Source organism: Macaca mulatta, chromosome 1, assembly GCF_049350105.2.
Source record: "Macaca mulatta isolate MMU2019108-1 chromosome 1, T2T-MMU8v2.0, whole genome shotgun sequence".
Classification (NCBI taxonomy): domain Eukaryota; kingdom Metazoa; phylum Chordata; class Mammalia; order Primates; family Cercopithecidae; genus Macaca; species Macaca mulatta.
In genome coordinates, this window is record NC_133406.1 from 83,780,884 (window position 1) to 83,801,449 (window position 20,566).

The window sequence follows — 20,566 nt, forward strand, 5'->3', positions numbered from 1 at the left end:
AGCCAGCTATTGCTTAATTAAGCATCTTCCTTAAATCTTATGTAGAAGTACTGGCCCATACTATTCTCTGTGTGACACTGACTAGCTATGTAGCAAAGGACCAAAGTCAAATAAAGAATGACAAATCCTCCTAAAGGTAACCTGAACTTCATGCTTCAAAAAGGTCACATTTCACAGACATGTTTGAGAAGCATTAATACAGCTATTTTAAATTGTAATAATAAAGACTGTATCACTCTTTTGAAAGCAGTAAAGATGGGTATGATACAACGGATCATCACTAGTGGAGCCTGGACTCTGTGTCAGGTACTCCATCTTCATATTCTCTAATCCTTATAGCAACCTAACAAGGTAGGACTATGATTGTACTTTAAGGTAATTTTACTCATTTTACAGACAAGGAATCTAGGATCCAGAGGGGTTAATACTCCCCTAGTAATAAGGGCCAGTGCTGGGATTCAAACTCAGCCCCATTTGACTTCAAAGTCCCTGCCGTTCCCATTTGGTCCTCTTTTATCCTGGTTATGCCTAGGGATTGTCACTGGGTAGGTTCTGCTTGGTGAAGAACTAATTAGGAATTGAACTTGGATAGCACTGTCAACTTTCACAGCAAGCTTTGTACCATAAACTGTGACAAGAACCCGATGGCTCCATGGGGTAGGTCTCTTGGCAGAGTATCTAGGAGGGAGACCAGAGTAATCTCAGCTATTATAAGCTCTGCCCTGTCTGTGGAGAGTTCTAAATGTCCAGGAAAGACAACAGTTAAGGGACCTGAGAGGGCCTGGAAACTCTTAACCTGCAATATGGAGACGTATACATGGAAAAATTCTCTTGCTAGAAAGGGAAGGATGGATGTGGCAAGAATGCAAGTGGACACCAGCCTTCAGGCCCATGGAAGGAAGCCAGGTTCAGATGCTAATGAACAGCTCAGAACAGTGTCAACAACCAGGAGCTGGGGCCATGGAGAGTTGAAAGAAACAGCACTATAGCAGGGGGTTAAGTCTGCCAGATATAGCAAATCAAAACATACGATGCTCAGCTAAATTTGAATTTCAGATAAACAACTAATTATTTTCTAGTGTAAGTATGCCCACGCACCATTTTATCTGGCAACCTTAGCAGGGGTGACTTCCTGGGCTGCATTTGGAGACTAACAGTAGGGAGCACTCCCTCCATGAGGCCTTGGAACAATGTATACAGGATGGGTCATGCTGTGGGTGGATGTCAGTGTAGAAAGTGGACTTGGGAAAGCTTACCGTCTTAATAGGGAGCCATGTGGTCCCTACTGAACCCAGGAGGTGGAGGTTGCAGTGAGACAAGATCACACCACTGCACTCCATCTTGGGCAACAAAGTGAGACTCCATCTCAAAAAAAAATAAAAAAGAATTCACTTTCTTTTTCAATACTAGAAAAATGGAAACAACACTGCTTGAACTACTACTAAAAAATGATACCAGGGCCAGGCTCAGTGGCTCACACCTATAATCTCAGCACTTTGGGAGGACAAGGCAGGAGGACTGCTTAAGGCCAGGAGTTCAAGACCAGCCAGGGCAACAAAACAAGACCCCATCTCTACTAAACATTTTAAAAATTAGCTGATTGTGGTGGCAGATGCCTGTAGTACTATCTACTCAGGAGAATAAGGTGGGAGGATCCCTTGAGCCCAGGAGTTTGAGGATGCAGTGAGCTATGATTGTGCCACTGCACTCCAGCCTGGACAACCGAATGAGACCCTGCCAATCAACCAATCAATCAACCAACCAATGAAATGTACCAGGTAGTTTGGGGGTCCCTGGTAACTCAAGTCCCTTGTCCTTGTGGTAGGTGATCTCTGTAGAGTAATATTCTCAATCTACCAGAAGAATGACAGCATTTTACCCACAGTAGTACTTCTTTTAAAATTGGAATCGATCCTCAACCCTGACACTGCTTTATCAACTAAATTTATGTAATATTCTAAATATTTTCTTGTTATTTCAACAATGTTCACAGCAATTTCACCAGAAGTAGATTCCTTCTCAATAAGCCACTTTCTTTGCTAATCCATGAGAAGCAACTCCTTAACCATTAAAGTTTTACCATCAGATTGCAGCAATTCAGCCAAATTCAGGCTCTAGTTCTCTATTTCCATCACATCTGCAGTTACTTTTTCCACTGAAGTCTTGAACTCCTAAAAGTTATCCATAAGTGTTGGAATCTACTTCTTCCAAACTCTGGTTAATGCTGATGTTTTGACTCCTCCCATGAATCGTGAAAGTTTTAAGTGACATCTAGAATGGTGAATCCTTTCCAGAAGGATTTTAAACCATTTTGCCCAGATCCATCTGAGGAATCACTTGCTATAGCAGCTATAGCCTTATGCAATGTCTCACCTCTTTTCTTCTCTTCTCTTTCTCTCTTCTTTTTTTTGACAGAGTTTCACTCTTGTTGCCCAGGCTGGAGTCCAATGGTGTGATCTTGGCTCACTGCAACCTTCACCTCCTGGGTTCAAGCGATTCTCCTGCCTCAGCCTCCCGAGTAGCCAGGATTATGGGTGTGTGCTGCAACACTTGGCTAATTTTTTATTTTTAGTAGAGATGGGGTTTCACCATGTTAGCCAGGCTGGTCTCGAACTCCTGACCTCAGATGATCCACCCGCCTCAGCTTCCCAAAGTGCTGGCATTACAGGCATGAGCCACCATTCCCGGCCTGAAATGTATTTCTTAAATAATAAGATTTGAAAGTTGAAATTAGGGCAGGGTGGATCGCCTGGGCTCAGGAGTTTGAGACCAGTCTGGGGCACCTGACAAAACCCTGCCTCTACCAAAAATACAAAAAAAATTAGCCAGGTGTGGTGGCATGCACTTGTAGTCCCAGCTCCTAGGGAAGCTGAGGTAGGAGGATCACTTGAGCCTCAGAGGTGGAGGTTGTAGTGACCTGAGACTGCACCACTGCATTCAACCTGGGTGACAGGGTAGGACCCCATCTCAAAAAAAAAAAAGTTGAAATTGCTCATTGATCCACAGGCTGCAGAATGTTGTGTTAGCAAGCATGAAAATAACATTAATCTCCTCGTTCATCTCCATCAGAGCTCTCGGGCAACTAAGTGCACTGTCAATGAACAATAATGTTTTGAAAGGAATCTTTTTTTTTTTTTTTTAGCAGTAGTCTCCACAGCAAGCTTAAAATAGTAAACCATGCGACTGGGTGCAGTGGCTCACACCTGTAATCCCAGGACTTTGGCAGGCTGAGGTGGGCAGGTCACCTGAGGTCAGGAGTTTGAGACCAGCCTGGCCAACATGGTGACACTCCATCTCTACTAAAAGTACAAAACTTGGCCGGGTGTGGTGGCAGGCACCTGTAATCCCAGCTACCCAAGAGGCTAAGGCAGGAGAATCGCTTGAACCCGGGAGGCGGAGGTTGCAGTGAGCCGAGATCACACCACTGCACTCCAGCTGGGCAACAAGAGCGAGATTCAAAAACAAAAAACCGTAGCTCATGCCTGTAATCCCAGCACTTGGGGAGGCTGAGGCGGGTGGATCACCTGAGGTCAGAAGTTTGAGACCAGTCTGACCAACATGGAAAAACCCCATCTCTACTGAAAATACAAAATGAGCTGGACGTGGTGGCGCATGCCTGTAATCCCAGCTACTTGGGAGGCTGAGGCAGGACAATCAGTTGAACCCGGGAGGCAGAGGTTGTGGTGAGCCGAGATGGTGCCATTGTACTCCAGCCTAGGCAACAAGAGCGAAACTATGCCTCAAAAAAAAAAAAAAAAAGTAACCCATGCTTTAAACAGATGTACTGTCATCCAGGCTTTCTTGTTCCATTTATATAGAGCACAGGCAGAGTAGATTTAGCATAATTCTTAAAGGCCCTAGGATTTTCAGAACGGTAAATAAGCACTGACTTCCACTTAAAGTCACAGCTGTGTTAGCCCCTACCAAGAGAATCATCCTGTCCTTTGAAACTTGAAGCCAGGCACTGATTTCTCTTCTCTAGCTATGAAAGTCTTAGATGGCATTTCCTTCAAATAAAAACTGTTTAATCTATAACAAAAATCTGTTTTTTAGTTTAGCCACCTTCATCAATTATCTTAGATCTTTTGGATCACCTGATGCTTTATCTTTGCACTTTTTGTTACAGAGATGACTTCGTTACTTAAACTTCATTAACCAACCTCTGCTCACTTCAAACTTTTCTTCTGTAGTTCCTCACCTCTCAGGCTTCAGAGAACTGAAGACAGCTAGGACTGTGATCTGGATCAGGCTTTGGCTTAAGGGAATGTTGTAGCTGGTTTGATCTGTCCAGACCACTAAAATGTTTTCCTTATCAGCAAGAGGGCTATTCTGTTTCTTATCATTCGTGTACTCACTGGAGTAGCCCTTTTAATTTTCTTCAATAACTTTCCCTTTGCCTTCACAACCTGGTTAACTGTTTGGTGCAAGAGGCCTAGCTTTTGGCCTATCTTGGCTTTCGACATGCCTTCCTGACTAAGCAAAATCATTTCTAGCTTTCGATTGAAAGTGAGAAACGTGCAACTCTTCCTTTAACTTGAACACTTAGAGGTCACTGTGGGGCTATTAATTGGCCTGGATTTCAATATTGTTGTGTCTTAGAGAATTGGAGGTGCAAGGAGAGAAAGAAAAATGGGGGAACAGCCGATCCGTGGACATCAGAACACACAGGACATTTACAGAGTAAGTTTGCCATCTTACACAGGTGCAGCTCATGGCTCCCCAAGACAATTACAATAGTAACATCCAAGATCACTGATTACAGATCACCATAACTGAAATAATAATAATGGAGGGCAGGTGCAATGGCTCATGCCCATAATCCCAGCACTTTGGTTGGCCAAGGCAGGCAGATCACTTGAGGTCAGGAGTTTGAGACCAGCCTGGCCAACAATGGTGAAACCCTGTCTCTACTAAAAATACAAAAACAATTAGCTGGGCGTGGTGGCACATGCCTGTAATTCTAGCTACTCGGGAGGCTGGGGCAGGAGAATTGCTTGAACCTGGGAGGCAGAGGTTGCAGTGAGCCACGATCACACCACTGCACTCCAGCCTGGGCGACAGAGTGAGGCTCTGTCTCAAATAATAATAGTAATGGAAAAGGCCGGGCGCAGTGGCTCATGCCTGTAATCCCAGCACCTTGGGACGCCGAGGCGGGTGGATAACCTGAGGTCAGGAGTTCAAGACCAGCCTGGCCAACATGGTGAAACCCTGTCTCTACTAAAAATAGAAAAACTAGCCAGGTGTGGTGGTAGACGCCTGTAAACCCAGATACTCAGGAGGCTAAGGCAGGAGAATTGCTTGAACCCAGGAGACGGAGGTTGCAGCGAGCCGACACAGTGCCACTGCCCTCCAGCCTCGGTGACAGAGTGAGACTCTGTCTCACTAAAAAAAAAAAAAAAAAAAAAAAAAAAAAAGGCCAGGCGCGGTGGCTCACGCCTGTAATCCCAGCACTTTGGGAGGCCGAGGTGGGTGGATCACGAGGTCAGGAGATCGAGACCATCTTGGCTAACATGGTGAAACCCTATCTCTACTAAAACTACAAAAAAGTAGCCGGGCGTGGTGGCAGGCACCTGTAGTCCCACCTACTCGGGAGGCTGAGGCAGGAGAATGGCGTGAACCCAGGAGGCAGAGCTTGCAGTGAGCCAAGATCGCACCACTGCACTCCAGCCTGGGCGACCGAGCGAGACTCCGTCTCAAAAAAAAAAAAAAAAAGTAATAGAAAAGTTTGAAATACTGTGAGAATTATCAAAATGCTATTAGAAAAATGACTTGCTCAAAGTAGGGTTGCCACAAACCTTCAGATAGTAAATAACACATCTGTGAAACATAATAAAATGAGGTATGCCTGTAATGAATTTTAGATTTATTTTTTAAATTTGTTTGTTTGCTTATTTATTTATTTGTTTATATTTCTGAGACAGAGTCTCACTCTGTTGCCCAGGCTGGAGTGCAATGGCGTGATCTCAGCTCACTGCAACCTCCACCTCCCAGGTTCAAGCGATTCTCCTGCCTCAGCCTCCTGAGTAGCTGGAATTACAGGCACCCGCCATCATGCCCAGCTTATTTTTGTATTTCTGTAGAGATGGGGTTTCTCCACGTTGGCCATCTGCCTGTTTTAGCACTCCAAAAGCGCTGGGATTACAGGCGCGGTGGCTCACACCTGTTATCCCAGCACTTTGGGAGGCCGAGGAAGGCAGATCACCTGAGGTTGAGAGTTTCAGGCCAGCCTGAACTCTCAACCTTTTTTGACATGCAGTTTTACTCTTGTTGCCCAGGCTGGAGTGCAGTGGTGCGATCTCAGCTCACTGCAACCTCCACCTCCCAGGTTCAAGTGATTCTCCTGCCTCAGGCCTCCCAAGTAGCTGGATTACAAGCACCCACCACCATGCCCGGCTAATTTTTTATATTTTTAGTAGAGACAGGGTTTCATCATGTTGGCTAGTTTGGTCTCGAACTCCTGACCTCAGGTGGTCCACCCACCTCGGCCTCCCAAAGTGCAGGGATTAGAGGCGTGAACCACTGCACCTGGCCAAATATGATCATTTTCTAAGAAGAAAATGACATGGGAAAGGTTAGAAAGTTTGCCTTAGAAGAATGGTGAGACAGTCCTATTAAGAGCTGGGAGAAGAGAATTCAAGCTTCAGAAAGAACAGATGCGATGATCCTAAGGCAGAGGAGGACTTGATGGACCGGGGTGGCTGGTCTGCAGCACAGTGCTGAGGGGAGAGAGGGGGAATGCCAGGGCCCACACACGTGGAATTTAACCAAGAGCAGTAGCAGGCCACTGAAGATTTAAGCAAGAATGCAACCTAATCTGATTTATATTCTATAATCTAATCTGTGCCTGCTTCGTAGCAAATAGAATACAGAGGTGCAGGAAGGGAAAGAGAAAGGTCATACAGAAAGTTACCGTTGGAGGCCAGGTAAGAGATGAGAAGAGGAGTAGGTCATTCTGATAAGCATTTCAGAGCAGGACCAATAGACTGGCTATGGGTGTGAAAGAAAAGGAGGCTCAAGGAGGCTCTGTACTTTTTGGTTTGAGCAGTTGAGTAAATGATAGTGCTATTTACTGGACAAGACTGAGGGAAAGGACAGTTTTAGACAGACGGTATGAATCCAAAGCCTCAAGATAAATGATCCATATTTTTCTTTTTTTTTTGAGAGAGTCTTCCTGTCACCTAGACTGGAGTATAGTGGCAAAATCTCTGCTCACTGCAACTTCCACCTCCTGGGGTTCAAGCAATTCTCTGCCTCAGTCTCCCAAGTAGCTGGGACTACAGATGTGAGCCACCACGCCTGGCTAATTTTAGTATTTTTAGCAGAGATGGGGTTTCGCCATATTGGCCAAGGTGGTCTCCAATTCCTGACCTCAAAAAAAAAAAAAAAAAAAGTCCTTTCCATTCTACTTTTCTACTTATAAACAAATCTAAATTCGTGGCCATAAGTACTCTATTCTAGGGAAAATATTTTAACTTAAAAGCTTTTGCTCCCATCCCCCCCATTTCTTAACTGCGAATGTTGAGGTCATTATTAGCCCAAGAATTCTATTGCTTTTTGTTTTTTTTTTTTTGAGATGGAGTCTCACTCTGTCACCCAGGCTGAAGTGCAGTGGCAACATCTCAGCTCACTGCAACCTCCACCTCCCGAGTTCAAGCAATCCTCCCACTTCAGTCTCCTGAGTAGCTAGGATTACAGGAGTGTGCCACTATGACAGCTATTTTTTATTTTTAATAGAGACAGGGTTTCTCCATGTTAGCCAGGTTGGTCTCAAACTCCTGATCTCAAGTGATCCACCCACCTCAGCCTCCCAAAGTGCTGGGATTACAGACGTGAGCCACTGTGCTGGGCCTGAGTTCTAGTAAAACCAATTCAGGACTGACCCCTAGGGCCCAGTGGGAATCCCTTCTTGCTCTGGCAGCTCTCCTCTCCCATTATCTAGACTCTACAGTTCACCTCTCTCCTTAGCTATAGTTTTTGCCAATCTTGGGGCTCCAAAGTCCCTCTTTCTTTCGCCTCTCCTGGTGCTACTTCCCTGTGCAAAGCAGTGCTTCCAGAGATCATAAGCCCCATGAGGGCAGGAACAGCGCTTGTGTTATCCACTGCTGCATTCCCAGCACCCCTGAATTGTGCTGAGCACAGAGTTGGCACTCAAATATTCATTCAGTGAGAAAACTTCCTGAAGCCACTAGGAGGGTAACCAGTCACCTTTCCAGGTGCTTAAGTACTTGAACCTACTAGAAAGAATTTGTGGCCTAACTTCATTGAGATAAATATTATTATGCCCATTTCACAAATGGACAGCTGAGTTAGTTCAAATAATCTAAGATCATAACTACTCTACTAAAATGGTCTGACCCTTGGTTAGAAATATTTTTTAAAGCCAAGAAGTAGGAGCTATTGAAAAATCCAGCATACAAAGAGAACATTACCCATGTTATTTAACATTTATTGAAGATATGATGGATTTAACTAATGCAGAACAGCCTTCCTGGATAAATCCAACAATAAATATTTTGGTTTCCCGAAAACAAAACAAAAAACAAGCAAAATAACTCATCTTGGCTTGAATTATAGGAAATTCTTTGCTGGCAGCTCGGCCCAAGCTGATTGCATATGTGCTTTTAGGATAGGACTAGAGATTGCATGTGTTCTGCACAGCAACCAGGGACACAACATTCATGAAGTAATAATGAAACGGGAGGCCTGGATTTTTGTTTGTTTGTTTCTCCTAGGTCTCTTCCTCACTTAAGTGACTTTGGACAAATCCATTTCTTTCCTCATATCTGATTTCCACGTATCTGTTTTGGGATAATGTTTATGACTAAGATGCTTTGTGAAATCTTCAGATTACAAATCGTTACTGCCCTTCATTTATGAAATTTTCCTCCTTCACTACCCTAGGGGATATTTGCATGACCCTTCTACCGAAAACCTTCACACACAGTTGTGAAGCGTCAATACCATCTAGGGACGGTTCAGAGGTTCCAAAGCCAATCAACTGACAAGTCATGAGGATAACTTGGGCCATGAAAAGTCCGTTTCCTACGCTACTGAGAATTGGAAAACAGGTAGATGTACTAATTCCCAAACCATGTTTGGTTTCTTTCTGCTGTTTTCAGCCTCTTCTAAACTATGCAGAAGCTGCGGACATTTGACGATCTATATTCGGCAATTCCTTTCCAAAGCAATCCTACCGAAAACAGATCACACGGCCCCACAGGCGGGCAGGACAAGCCACCGGGCCCTGGTGCAGGAGCTGCTCGCTCCACACATTGTTTAGAGGCCGACGCGACACAGCCATCTTGCGTCGGGGGCCCGGGCCCAGGAGGAGAGCGAGCCCCGTCCCCTGATCCTGGAGGCCGACACCGGCGAGAAGCTGCCCTGCACGCAAGCGGCCGGCCCAGGAGTCTGAGCGGATCAAGTTGTCTGCGGCGGACTCGGGCCGGCCCCGCAGGACCCGGCCGCACTTGGCCCGGCGCGCAGGCGGGAAGGAGGCCGTCGGTCCACCCCTCCCGCTGCCGCAGCGACCCCGTCCGACAGCGGGCACGGGACGCTGGATTCCTATTTGCCAGCTTCCTGCTGGGGAGCGTTTTCCAATGGGGCGCGGCGACCCGGCCGACCGCGTCCTCCTCCCCCACTGCCGCCTGGGTCTCCTCGGAGGCGCGCGCCAGGGCCTGCGCGGGGGCGGCCCCTCCTTCCCCTCCCCGCCGCGACCCGAGACGCCCGCAGGCCGGGCGTTCACCCGCCGCGCCTCCGCCCGCCTTCCCCTCCCCCTACTTCCCTCCGGGCGCCCCAAACCCGGGCCTCGGGGGTTCGACGCCGTGCGCACACGGAGCGGGATGGGAGTGCAGGGCCGGGGGCGGGGGCTGGCCGGGGGCGGGCGGCAGTCTCGGCGGGAGCCGGCGGCCCCTCAGCGTGTCTTTTGTGTTTGTACACACACCGCGCGAGGCGGCCTGGAGGAGGGAGCGGGCGGCGCGCGGGGGAGGGGCGAGCGCGCGCCAGCGAACGGGCGCGCGGGGGGAGGGGAGGGGGCGGGGCGCGAGAGTTGCTGTGGGGGCGGGGCCGAGCCTTCCCTCCATTGTGTGTGATTGGCTGGCGCGCGGCGCGGGGGCGGGGCGGCGTGTGTTGGGGGATAGCCTCGGTGTCAGCCATCTTTCAATTGTGTTCGCAGCCGCCGCCGCGCCGCCGTCGCTCTCTAACGCCAGCGCCGCCTCTCGCTCGCCGAGCTACAGCCGAAGGAGAAGGGGGGTAAGTTTCCCCGTTTGCCCGCTTCCCCGGAACCGAGCCCCGCTTGTCGTCAGCCGCGAACCGGGCCCTGGCCGTGCCGGGAGGGGACCCGTAGCCCCTCCGGCTTAGCCCACAAACTTTTTGGCCCAGAAATGGAGGTAAGGAGCGAGTTTCCCTTTTCCCTCTGACGGCGGCGGCTCCCCAGTCTCTCGCCGCCTCAGCCCAACAGCAGCAACCGCCGCGGCGCCGAGCCTGCTCTCCCTCCTCCTCCCCGCGCCCCTGGCTCCTCTTTCTTCGGTGAAATCCCGCCCGCCGCCCCTTCCCAGGACCCCAAACCTTCACCACGACCCGCGCGGGCCTCTTAACTACCGCCCCCGGGCCCCAGCCCCCAGTTTTCGAGCGGGAAAGGGGTGGAAATCGCCGCCGCTTCGCACCCTGGGGTAACTCGCTTTTTGCTGCCTCCCCACAGTTGTTGCTAAGCTTCACCATCTTGTCTCTCTTCTCTGGTCACCGACCATATTTTTTCCCCCGTTTCTCTCTTCCCCATTTCAAAAAAGCAAGAATTTTTAAAAGAGGGACATTTTTTTCCCTTTTTTGGAGAAGCGGAAACTTGATGCATTTGAAATGCAAAAAAACTTTTGCATTTTGGAGGGCGGCACGTGGCAGGGGATGGGGTATTTTCGAGCGATTTGGTGTTTTGTCTCTTTGGAACGGAATCCGATACGTTTTGCGATTGTTTCCATTTTGTTCTGGTCTGGGAGGCGAGTTGGTTCCTGCTTGAGGCGCTGGGAGCGAGGTGGGCAGGTTAGGGGACCCTGTGCAGAGGGACCCGGAGGAGGCAAAACCAAAAGTTTATGTGGTGCTTGGGGTGGACCGGTCGGCGGATGTCGTGCGTTAATTAAAGCCTGGGTGCGGGGCACTTCATTTCACTGCGAAGCCTGTGAAGACTGGACGCGAGGACGGGGCTTTGTAGAATGCTCGCTGGTGGTAGCTGTTGTTCCTCTCTTGTTTTTTCGAGACGCCTTTTTGTCAACATAACTGTAACGATGCAAAACCAAGAATATTTTCAGATATTTACAGCAATCCATCAACAGCCAGACGAAGGGGGGGCAGCCAAAGTCGGGGGGGAGGAAGACCTTTTTTTGCTGTAATTTGGCTAGACCTTCCAGTGGTTTGTGGCTTCGTTCTTTTGACTTGTTTGTGGATGGAATGTTTACAGACATTTCTAATTTCTACTTTAATTAAATAAATTGGATCAAAGGCTGTTCGAGGTCTTTTTGTTTTGCCGTTTGTCGCTCAGAATTGGCATTTTGAGAGGTGATTGACATTAATTGCTAACAATTTTCTAGTACTCTAGTTTGTTTCAAGAAGATTTTGGGTAGACGTAATCTGCACCCTTTCAAATTATATAACAATACGAACATTATTTTTTATATTGATCATAATTTCCAGATATGGGGAGGGGGTGATCGTGGCAGGAAAAGTTGTATGTTTAGTAGTTGCATATGGTGATTTTTGATTTTTCCATGCTGGTAGGTAAGTAAGGAGGTCTCTGTACCATGGCTCGTACAAAGCAGACTGCCCGCAAATCGACCGGTGGTAAAGCACCCAGGAAGCAACTGGCTACAAAAGCCGCTCGCAAGAGTGCGCCCTCTACTGGAGGGGTGAAGAAACCTCATCGTTACAGGTATTTAAAAACAGGGAAAAAATGGGACAAAGTCTCTCTGGTATGTATCCATATAATTTAACAAAAAGATGGATAACAGGAAAAGTTTTTGCTTTAGAGAGACTTTTTTTTTTTTTGAGCACTTTACTACTTAAATATATGTACTGTATGATCATTTCTATATAACGTTTGGTATTGGGTTTTATTGAAAACGTTTAACTTTGAAGCCATAATCTGACCTACAGGTCTAAGGAGACCTAGTATATCACTGATAATGTTAATGGGATATGTTGACATTTTAGTTAACTATTAGTAATTCTTTAAAAATAGTTACGTGTTGCTTTCTTGAATACACTTTTGAGGATATCTTTCCTAGCTTTTGGCAAAATAATAATTTAATCGAAATTGGGTGTTTATATAAAGTTCCTACCCCCTCGTGTACTTGATAAGCTTATTTCCTTCTGTATTGGCTTTTTTGATTGTGCACTAGCTGAGCCACTGTGTTGTTAAGGGCATCTGCCATTAGAGGGCAGAAGTTGCCCAGACTTAGCCTCCGCAGACACTACGATTAACTTAAAATAAAAGCTCATATAGTGGAAGAAATAAGTCAGAATGAGAGGTAAATTTCTTGCTGACAATTAGTTCGAAAAAAATACTTTTCCACGTGGAAGGAACACTGCACAATCGGGTGTATTCAAATTTAATAATTCATGAGGGATGAATTGTAGTCAGGTATTCTGGGGAATAGAACTTAAACGCCACAAGTATATTTTTAAATGAAGTTCATTGGGTTGTGTTGGTCATCTTTAAGGGCTCTTAAGATAATAGAGGGTGTAGGGAAGGAGAGTGGTGCTAAATTGAGAGGAGCCAACTTCTTTTTTAGCCTGACAGCTAATACCTTCCCAAGGTTTATATACATGAATAACTTTTTAAAATGAAAATAAATAGGACTTTGATAAACTCTTTGCTAAGAATGCATTTTAAGTTCATGCTTTTTGCTTTAAAGGTATTGTTACTCGATTTGAATGTTCACATCTTAAGTTGATCAGTGAAATTTTATATTGAAGCTGAAGAATTGTTGGGTGGTTTATTTTTTGAAAAATTACTGCATTTCAGTAAAGCTGCCCACTTACCTTTTTGTGCTATTTATGTTTTTGGTAACAGTTTCTTTATTGTTAATTTTTTAAAGGCCTGGTACTGTGGCACTCCGTGAAATTAGACGTTATCAGAAGTCCACTGAACTTCTGATTCGCAAACTTCCCTTCCAGCGTCTGGTGCGAGAAATTGCTCAGGACTTTAAAACAGATCTGCGCTTCCAGAGCGCAGCTATTGGTGCTTTGCAGGTAAAATGGTGGGTGGGGATAACTCAAGAGAGTTTGTATTCCTGTTATGTACCAAGAACAGTTCCAAATTGTTGCATATGCTTATATCTTTTAATCACAAGCCTGTCAGGTAGTTGATATCATTACTTCACTGTTGAGACTTCAGAAAGGTTGAATTGCTCAAGGTCATACACATAGAAAATGACAAAACCATAATTTGAACCCATTTGACTCCACTCCACGGCTTAGTGCACATTCCATTATACCATTTAAAATTTTGAAACATTGCACTAAAAACAATAAAGAAAATCCTCTGGTTTGGTTTATGGATGCTGCAGGACATTAAGAAGAAGTTGAGATTAGAGGTCTATATTTGTAGTAACAATTTCAAACAACAGTGCCTAGAATAAAAGAAATCTGTCTTCAGGTTGTGAAGAAACGTATAGGTAGAGAGAGCTAGGATGGGAATAGGCAGTATTAAAGAATTATGCATTAAGATGTAAAAGGATCAGTGAATGGAGGATAGGATTGGATTGGCAAGTTGGGGGGAATAGTGCTTAAAGGTGATACTGGACATGTAAAGGGGCCGGGATTTGCCTTGTGGTTTCCTAAAGGGGATTAGGGATTGCCACTTAAATGTGGAGCATATTGAATTTAATCTTCATCTCTAGCATGTCAGGACTTAGAGAAATACTGTTTTAGAGATATTTGTTGTTCAAGACAAGACCAAAACTTGAAATTCCTACAGGATACTTGGTAAACTTATGTAGACGTCATTAACATCAATCGTTTAAGTAACCTATTTTATATTGTGTAGTTGGATTCTTTAGATGCAAGTATTCCAGAATACAGTAAAACTACCACCTCCATCAGAAGTGTGCAGTTGGGGGTTGTTAAAAATGCTGATTGCCAAGCACCATTGCAGACCTGAATCAAACTCGGGGGGGGTGGGGGAGGAGGCATCCAGAATCTTAAGTACACTCCATTGGAGGATTTTCAAGGCTGCTGTTGCTGTGCCGGGCTTTTGCTTTATATGTGAGAAAGATATGATAGGTGGATTCCACCCTGAAGTGTAATTGGTCGAGCTGTTTCTATGGTTAGTCTAAACTTCAGTTGATTGGTGAATTCCAGGAGTAGGCATCCATTAAATTCTCAGTTGCTGAAATTTCAGCTACTAAAATCTTCCATGCTTTTGCTTAAAACTTTATTTTCTGTTTTAATAGCTGATTATCTTCAGTTCTCGTTTATTACTAAATACAGAAACGTTACTAAGATTTGTAAGCATTGGTACAAAGCTGCCAGTATTTTCTAGTTAGAACTGTGCTTAAAGAACACAGTACCGTACTTGAAAAGTGTAGCATTTTTTAGCTTAAATGTCAATAATACAGCCTTTTAAATTGAATTTACTAAACAATCTGGGTAAAAGACTCATCTTTTTAAAATTATTCACATATAAACTTCCATTGTTACTATTGCATATTTGGCATTAAGTGTGGTTGTATTGATTTTAAGCAAAATGTTCACCTCTTCTGTTCACAGTTCTCTTAGTGTTAGCTCTTTATTGAAAAGAGTGATCTTTGTTAAGCTTTTGTGCTTTCTGTTTGCTTCCTTTTTTTTTTTTTTTTTTTTTTTTTTTTTTTTTTTTGAGATGGAGTCTCGCTCTGTTGCCCAGGCTGGAGTGCAGTGGTGCGATCTCCGCTCACTGCAAGCTCCGCCTCCCGGGTTCAAGTCATTCTCCTGCCTCAGCCTCCCGAGTAGCTGGGACTACAGGCGCTTGCGACCACGCCCGGCTAATTTTTTGTATTTTTAGTAGAGACGGGTTTCACCATGTTAGCCAGGATGGTCTCGATCTCCTGACCTCATGATCTGCCCGCCTCGGCCTCCCAAAGTGCTGGGATTACAGGCGTGAACCACCACCGCGCCCGGCCTCTGTTTGCTTTTTAATGCATATATTTTAGTTATCTTAAAGATACAGAGGGCGGGGCCGGGCACCCTGACTCACGGCTGTAATCCCAACACTTTGGGAGGCTGAGGTGGGTGGATCACCTGAGGTCAGGAGTTCCAGACCAGCCTGGCCAACATGGTGAAACCCTTCTCTACTAAAAATACAAAAAATTAACTGAGTGTGGTGTTGGGCACCTGTAATCCCAGCTACTAGGGAGGCTGAATCACTTGAACCCGGAAAGCGGAGGTAGCAGTGAGCCGAGATGGCGCTGTTGCACTCCAGCCTGGGCAACAAGAGCGAAACTCTGTCTCAAAAAAAAAAAAAAAAAAAGATTGGGAGAATTTGTTAATGGAATAGAGTAACAGAAGATCACAACTGAAGTAGAAATCCAAAGGTGCTTTGGTTTTGGCCTTAGAATTACACACTTTACAACTAAAGGATAGGAGGTAGTCCAGTGAGAGAATGGTAGAGGAGAAGTTAGTCTCAGTTTGCCATAGATAATCAATAATTGACTTACTTAAAATATAGTCTTTGCCTTTAATATCTGAGAACTTGAACCCAAATATCGTATGTTAAGTGGACAGTGTTGCTTTGAAATGGTAAAAAGCCAGACTTTGAATATACTCAAAATGTTCTAAACTAATATTTTCTTGTAGTTTTTTTTTTTCTTTGCCATTAACTCAAAATTAATTCTTTAAGTCAGAAATTAGTGTGGCAGTCTTTAATTCCCATTACAGCCTTAATGGTTTTTTTTTTTTTTTTTTTTTTTTTTTTTTTTTTTTGAGACGGAGTCTCGCTCTACCGCCCAGGCTGGAGTGCAGTGGCCGGATCTCAGCTCACTGCAAGCTCCGCCTCCCGGGTTTACGCCATTCTCCTGCCTCAGCCTCCCGAGTAGCTGGGACTACAGGCGCCTGCCACCGCGCCCGGCTAGTTTTTTGTATGTTTTAGTAGAGACGGGGTTTCACCGTGTTAGCCAGGATGGTCTCGATCTCCTGACCTCATGATCCGCCCGTCTCGGCCTCCCAAAGTGCTGGGATTACAGGCTTGAGCCACCGCGCCCGGCCAATTACAGCCTTAATGTTTTAAGGGACTTTGGGTTATTTGTAATAGAATTGGAAATGTATGGGTCATGGTCAGATCCTCTGTGGGAGTTGAATCTTCTCTCAGAGCTGACCAGGCACAACCTTTATAAACTAGTAGCCAAGTTCTAAGACAGCAGTGGGAGCCCCAGCTACCACATGCCGCATCTGATTAGTTCTAAGTGATCACTCTAGAAGGCTACCAGAATCATGGTACCTGGTGGTTTGCCCACATAGTAGCTTGTACCGCATTCCACAAAAGCATTCTAGCTTTCTGTAATCCCGAGGTGCCAGGTTAAGCAAAATTAAACTGTTTTCTTTCCTGATACAATAGCTGATGTGTGTTGTGAGCCCCTAAGGAGGCTACGATACGCCATTTTTTCCAGGATTTCTACCCACTTCTAGAATATCTTAAGAATGAATCTCTGAATATTAAGGACTTTTGCTTTTAATACCTGTAGAATAGGTAAGATGCGAGGGACTAATTGCATAGAATAGAAACATTTTTTAAAAGTAGCAAATAATGAAAATCTACTTGAGGACAAGGCATTTTGAGTATAAAATGAGATTTCTATGAAGTAACTTAAGGGCACCAAAAAATGGCTGATAATGCAAGGTCAGTGTGAGTGCCAAGGAACTAGGAGTTCAGTGTTGCCTGCACTGGCAAAAGGAGCAAGAGACGAGTATACGATTTTCTCCTTCATAGAATAGTCTTGAGCTGGGCCTTAAAGGGTAGATAAGTAAAGACTTAGTTGTTAATGACAAATGCTGGAGAAACACACGTGAAAATAGTTCAATTTGAATGAAAGAAACTTGTAGAAGAGTAGTGATAGTGCTAAAAAGGATGAAGCTGTAAATGTGAATGTACTTTTTTTTTGGAGACAGTCTCACTCTGTCACCTAGGCTGGAGTGCAGTGGCGCAATCTCGGCTTACTGCAGCCTCCACCTCCTGGGTTCAAGCAATTCTCCTGTCTCAGCCTCCTGAGTAGCTGGGACTACAGGCAAATGCCACCACGCCCGGCTACTTTTTGTATTTTTAGTAGAGACAAGGTTTCTCCATGTTGGTCAGTCTGGTCTCAAAACTCCTGACCTCAGGTGATCTGCCCGCCTCGGCCTCCCAAAGTGCTGGGATTACAGGCGTGAGCCACCGTGGCGCCCGGCCTGGAAATTTTTGTTAGAATAAAAATAACAACTATAAGACTCTTTTCTCCCTTAATATATGTTGAGCAGAGAAATAACTTTTCCTTATAGAGAAGGAGAGCCAGCTAACCTATCATTTCATGTTCCAAATCCAAAACTGTTGGATTTATGGTTATTTTTTAAAATGGTAATTTCTGCATTTCAGAATGAGTAAGCAGACCAGGCATGGCGGATCACCTGAAGTTAGGAGTTCAAGACCAGCCTGGCCAACGTGGTGAAACCCCGTCTCTACTAAAAATACAAAATTAGCTGGACGTGATGGTGCATGCCTGTAATCCCAGCTACTTGGGAGGCTGAGGCAGGAGAATTGCCTGAGCCCAGGAGGGTGGAGGTGGCAGTGAGCCAAGATTATACTACTGTACTCCAGCCAGGGCTACAGAGCAAGACTCAAATCTTTAAAAAAAGAAAAAAAAAAAAAGGCAGATGTTTTGACTTAGACTAAAAGATTCTTCAGCTTTTCAGACAGCTATAAGTATACTAACAATTTGAGTTATGAGTTAATTCTAAGTGGAAATGCCCCTTTTTTCCTCTTCACAAGCTAAGTATCAATGATTCATACTGTCATTTTTGAGTGGTAGTAGGAATAAGATAACTTGAAAGGATCTTACAGTCAAATGGGGAAAAACAGATCGATATTAGTAGTAGAGGGCAACAAATGCTGTTAATTTTGGGGTACATAGAGGAAGGTACTTGGTAGAGGACAGGGGCACGTCTCCTGGGCATAGATCAAAGTGTATAAATAAGGAACTGCCAGGCTGGGCACGGTGGCTCATTCCTGTAATCCCAGCACTTTGGGAGGCTGAGGTGGGTGGAACACAAGGTCAGCAGATTGAGACCATCCTAGCTAACACAGTGAAACCCCGTCTTTACTAAAAACAAAAAAAAAATTAGCTGGGTGTGGTGGCGGGTGCCTGTAGTCCCAGCTACTCGGGAGGCTAAGGCAGGAGAATGGCGTGAACCCGGGAGGTGGAGCTTGCAGTGAGCCGAGATCTGGTCACTGCACTCCAGCCTGGGCGACAAAGGGAGACTAAATAAATGAATGAATGAATAAATAAAAAACTGCCAGGCAAGGTGGCTCACGCCTGTAAGCCTAGCACTTTGGGAGGCCAAGGTGGGTGGATCACGAGTTTGAGACCAGCCTGACCAATGTGGTGAAACCCCTTCTCTACTAAAAGTACAAAAAACTAGCCGGGCATGGTGGTGCTTGCCTGTAGTCCCAGCTACTCGGGAGACTGAGGTCCGGGAGGCAGAGATTGCAGTGAGCTGAGATCACGCCACTGTACTCCAGCCTGGGCAACAGAGCAAGACTCCATCTCAAAAAGAAATACGGAACTAACTTATGATAAGTTCTGGAATCAAGAGTACTCTCATGATAAAACAGGTATAAAAGGGAAGGTAGATGAGAAGCATGTGATAAAAACCAGTTCACCATATTATACTACTGGATAAGGCAGAGGTTTACATACTGTGTGAATGGGATTCAGAGTGAGACTAGGCTGGGATGGAGTATTTGGATTGAACATGATTCTGCTTATAAGAATGAGAGTGTTAAATTGGATTTCTTGCTTTATTTGTGATGTTTCAGTTTATTAGAAATCATGTACCATTAGAAAAAGTGAAGTTTCCTAGTAACGAAGTAATTAGACTTGTGTAACTTCATAAAAGACTTAAGCTTTTTTTTTTTTTTTAATCTGCTTTTGAGCTTTGTCTCACAGGTTTTAAAATGTAAGCATTTGGTAAAATTGTCAACATTTTGCCCAGTCGTTTTTTTTAAAGGGTTCAAAAACTTTTTTGTTTTAATTCATATAGTTGGGTCTTAACTATTGTAAATAACACCATCAATAAGTTTTTCTTCGTTCCTTTTGCAGGAGGCAAGTGAGGCCTATCTGGTTGGCCTTTTTGAAGACACCAACCTGTGTGCTATCCATGCCAAACGTGTAACAATTATGCCAAAAGACATCCAGCTAGCACGCCGCATACGTGGAGAACGTGCTTAAGAATCCACTATGATGGGAAACATTTCATTCTCAAAAAAAAAAAAAAAAAAAATTCTCTTCTTCCTGTTATTGGTAGTTCTGAACGTTAGATATTTTTTTTCCATGGGGTCAAAAGGTACCTAAGTATATGATTGCGAGTGGAAAAATAGGGGACAGAAATCAGGTATTGGCAGTTTTTCCATTTTCATTTGTGTGTGAATTTTTAATATAAATGCAGAGGCGTAAAGCATTAATGCAAGTTAAAATGTTTCAGTGAACAAGTTTCAGCGGTTCAACTTTATAATAATTATAAATAAACCTGTTAAATTTTTCTGGACAATGCCAGCATTTGGATTTTTTTAAAACAAGTAAATTTCTTATTGACGGCAACTAAATGGTGTTTGTAGCATTTTTATCATACAGTAGATTCCATCCATTCACTATACTTTTCTAACTGAGTTGTCCTACATGCAAGTACATGTTTTTAATGTTGTCTGTCTTCTGTGCTGTTCCTGTAAGTTTGCTATTAAAATACATTAAACTATACCTGCTTTTGGTCTTTATTATCAGCCTTGCCCTACAATTACATTCAAAATAATTTCAATATTAAATGCTTTAATAGTCACATATATCTGAGACAAGACTTACTGAGAGATGAGCAAAGTATAGACTTGGTGGCAAAAGGAAACTGGCTTTATTTCTGATTTTTAGAAGCTTGCCACTACCCAGTGGTCTTAACTCTTTGGATATGTTGTCTTCTGAACCAGTAATTCGAAAAGCTAATCAACAGGATCACCTGGAAATACTGGAATCTGTAAGTAGATTCAGCTTTCATGAATGTTTAATAACAAAGTGTGTAACAGTCTTTAGCTCAAAAATTAATGCATTCAAGATTGGGCCATTTTAAGATGCTCTGTATTAACCCTGAACTTACTCAAGCATTAGTAATTCTTAGCCCTGTTTTATTTAGTATTGGTACAATTAATGTGAAATGAGGATAATTAAACCTTCTAAGACTTTCAACACATCCCATTAGTTGTAACATTTGAGTGTTTGAAACTGCCCTAGACAGTGATACGAAGTGTGGCCGGGCGCGGTGGCTCACGCCTGTAATCCCAGCACTTTGGGAGGCTGAGGCGGGCGGATCACAA

General features: G+C 44.5%; 1 protein-coding gene across 1 annotated transcript; it reads left to right on the forward strand.

Annotated features, from left to right (window-relative positions):
- Window positions 1-10,157: 10,157 nt before the first annotated feature.
- On the forward strand, window positions 10,158-19,961 carry H3-3A (H3.3 histone A). Its single transcript, XM_015115178.3, has 4 exons — window positions 10,158-10,248; window positions 11,764-11,914; window positions 13,083-13,236; window positions 19,308-19,961. Exons 2-4 carry the CDS (start codon window positions 11,787-11,789, stop codon window positions 19,434-19,436), a joined length of 411 nt encoding a protein of 136 aa, XP_014970664.1. The 5' UTR covers window positions 10,158-10,248; window positions 11,764-11,786; the 3' UTR covers window positions 19,437-19,961.
- Window positions 19,962-20,566: the final 605 nt, after the last annotated feature.

Bases quoted from the DNA above. Each gene is read 5' to 3' on its own strand.
- H3-3A (XM_015115178.3), top strand. From the start codon at position 11,787: ATGGCTCGTACAAAGCAGACTGCCCGCAAATCGACCGGTGGTAAAGCA. The intron at 11,915-13,082 runs GTATTTAAAAAC...AATTTTTTAAAG, and splicing joins AAGAAACCTCATCGTTACAG to GCCTGGTACTGTGGCACTCC. The intron at 13,237-19,307 runs GTAAAATGGTGG...TTCCTTTTGCAG, and splicing joins CAGCTATTGGTGCTTTGCAG to GAGGCAAGTGAGGCCTATCT.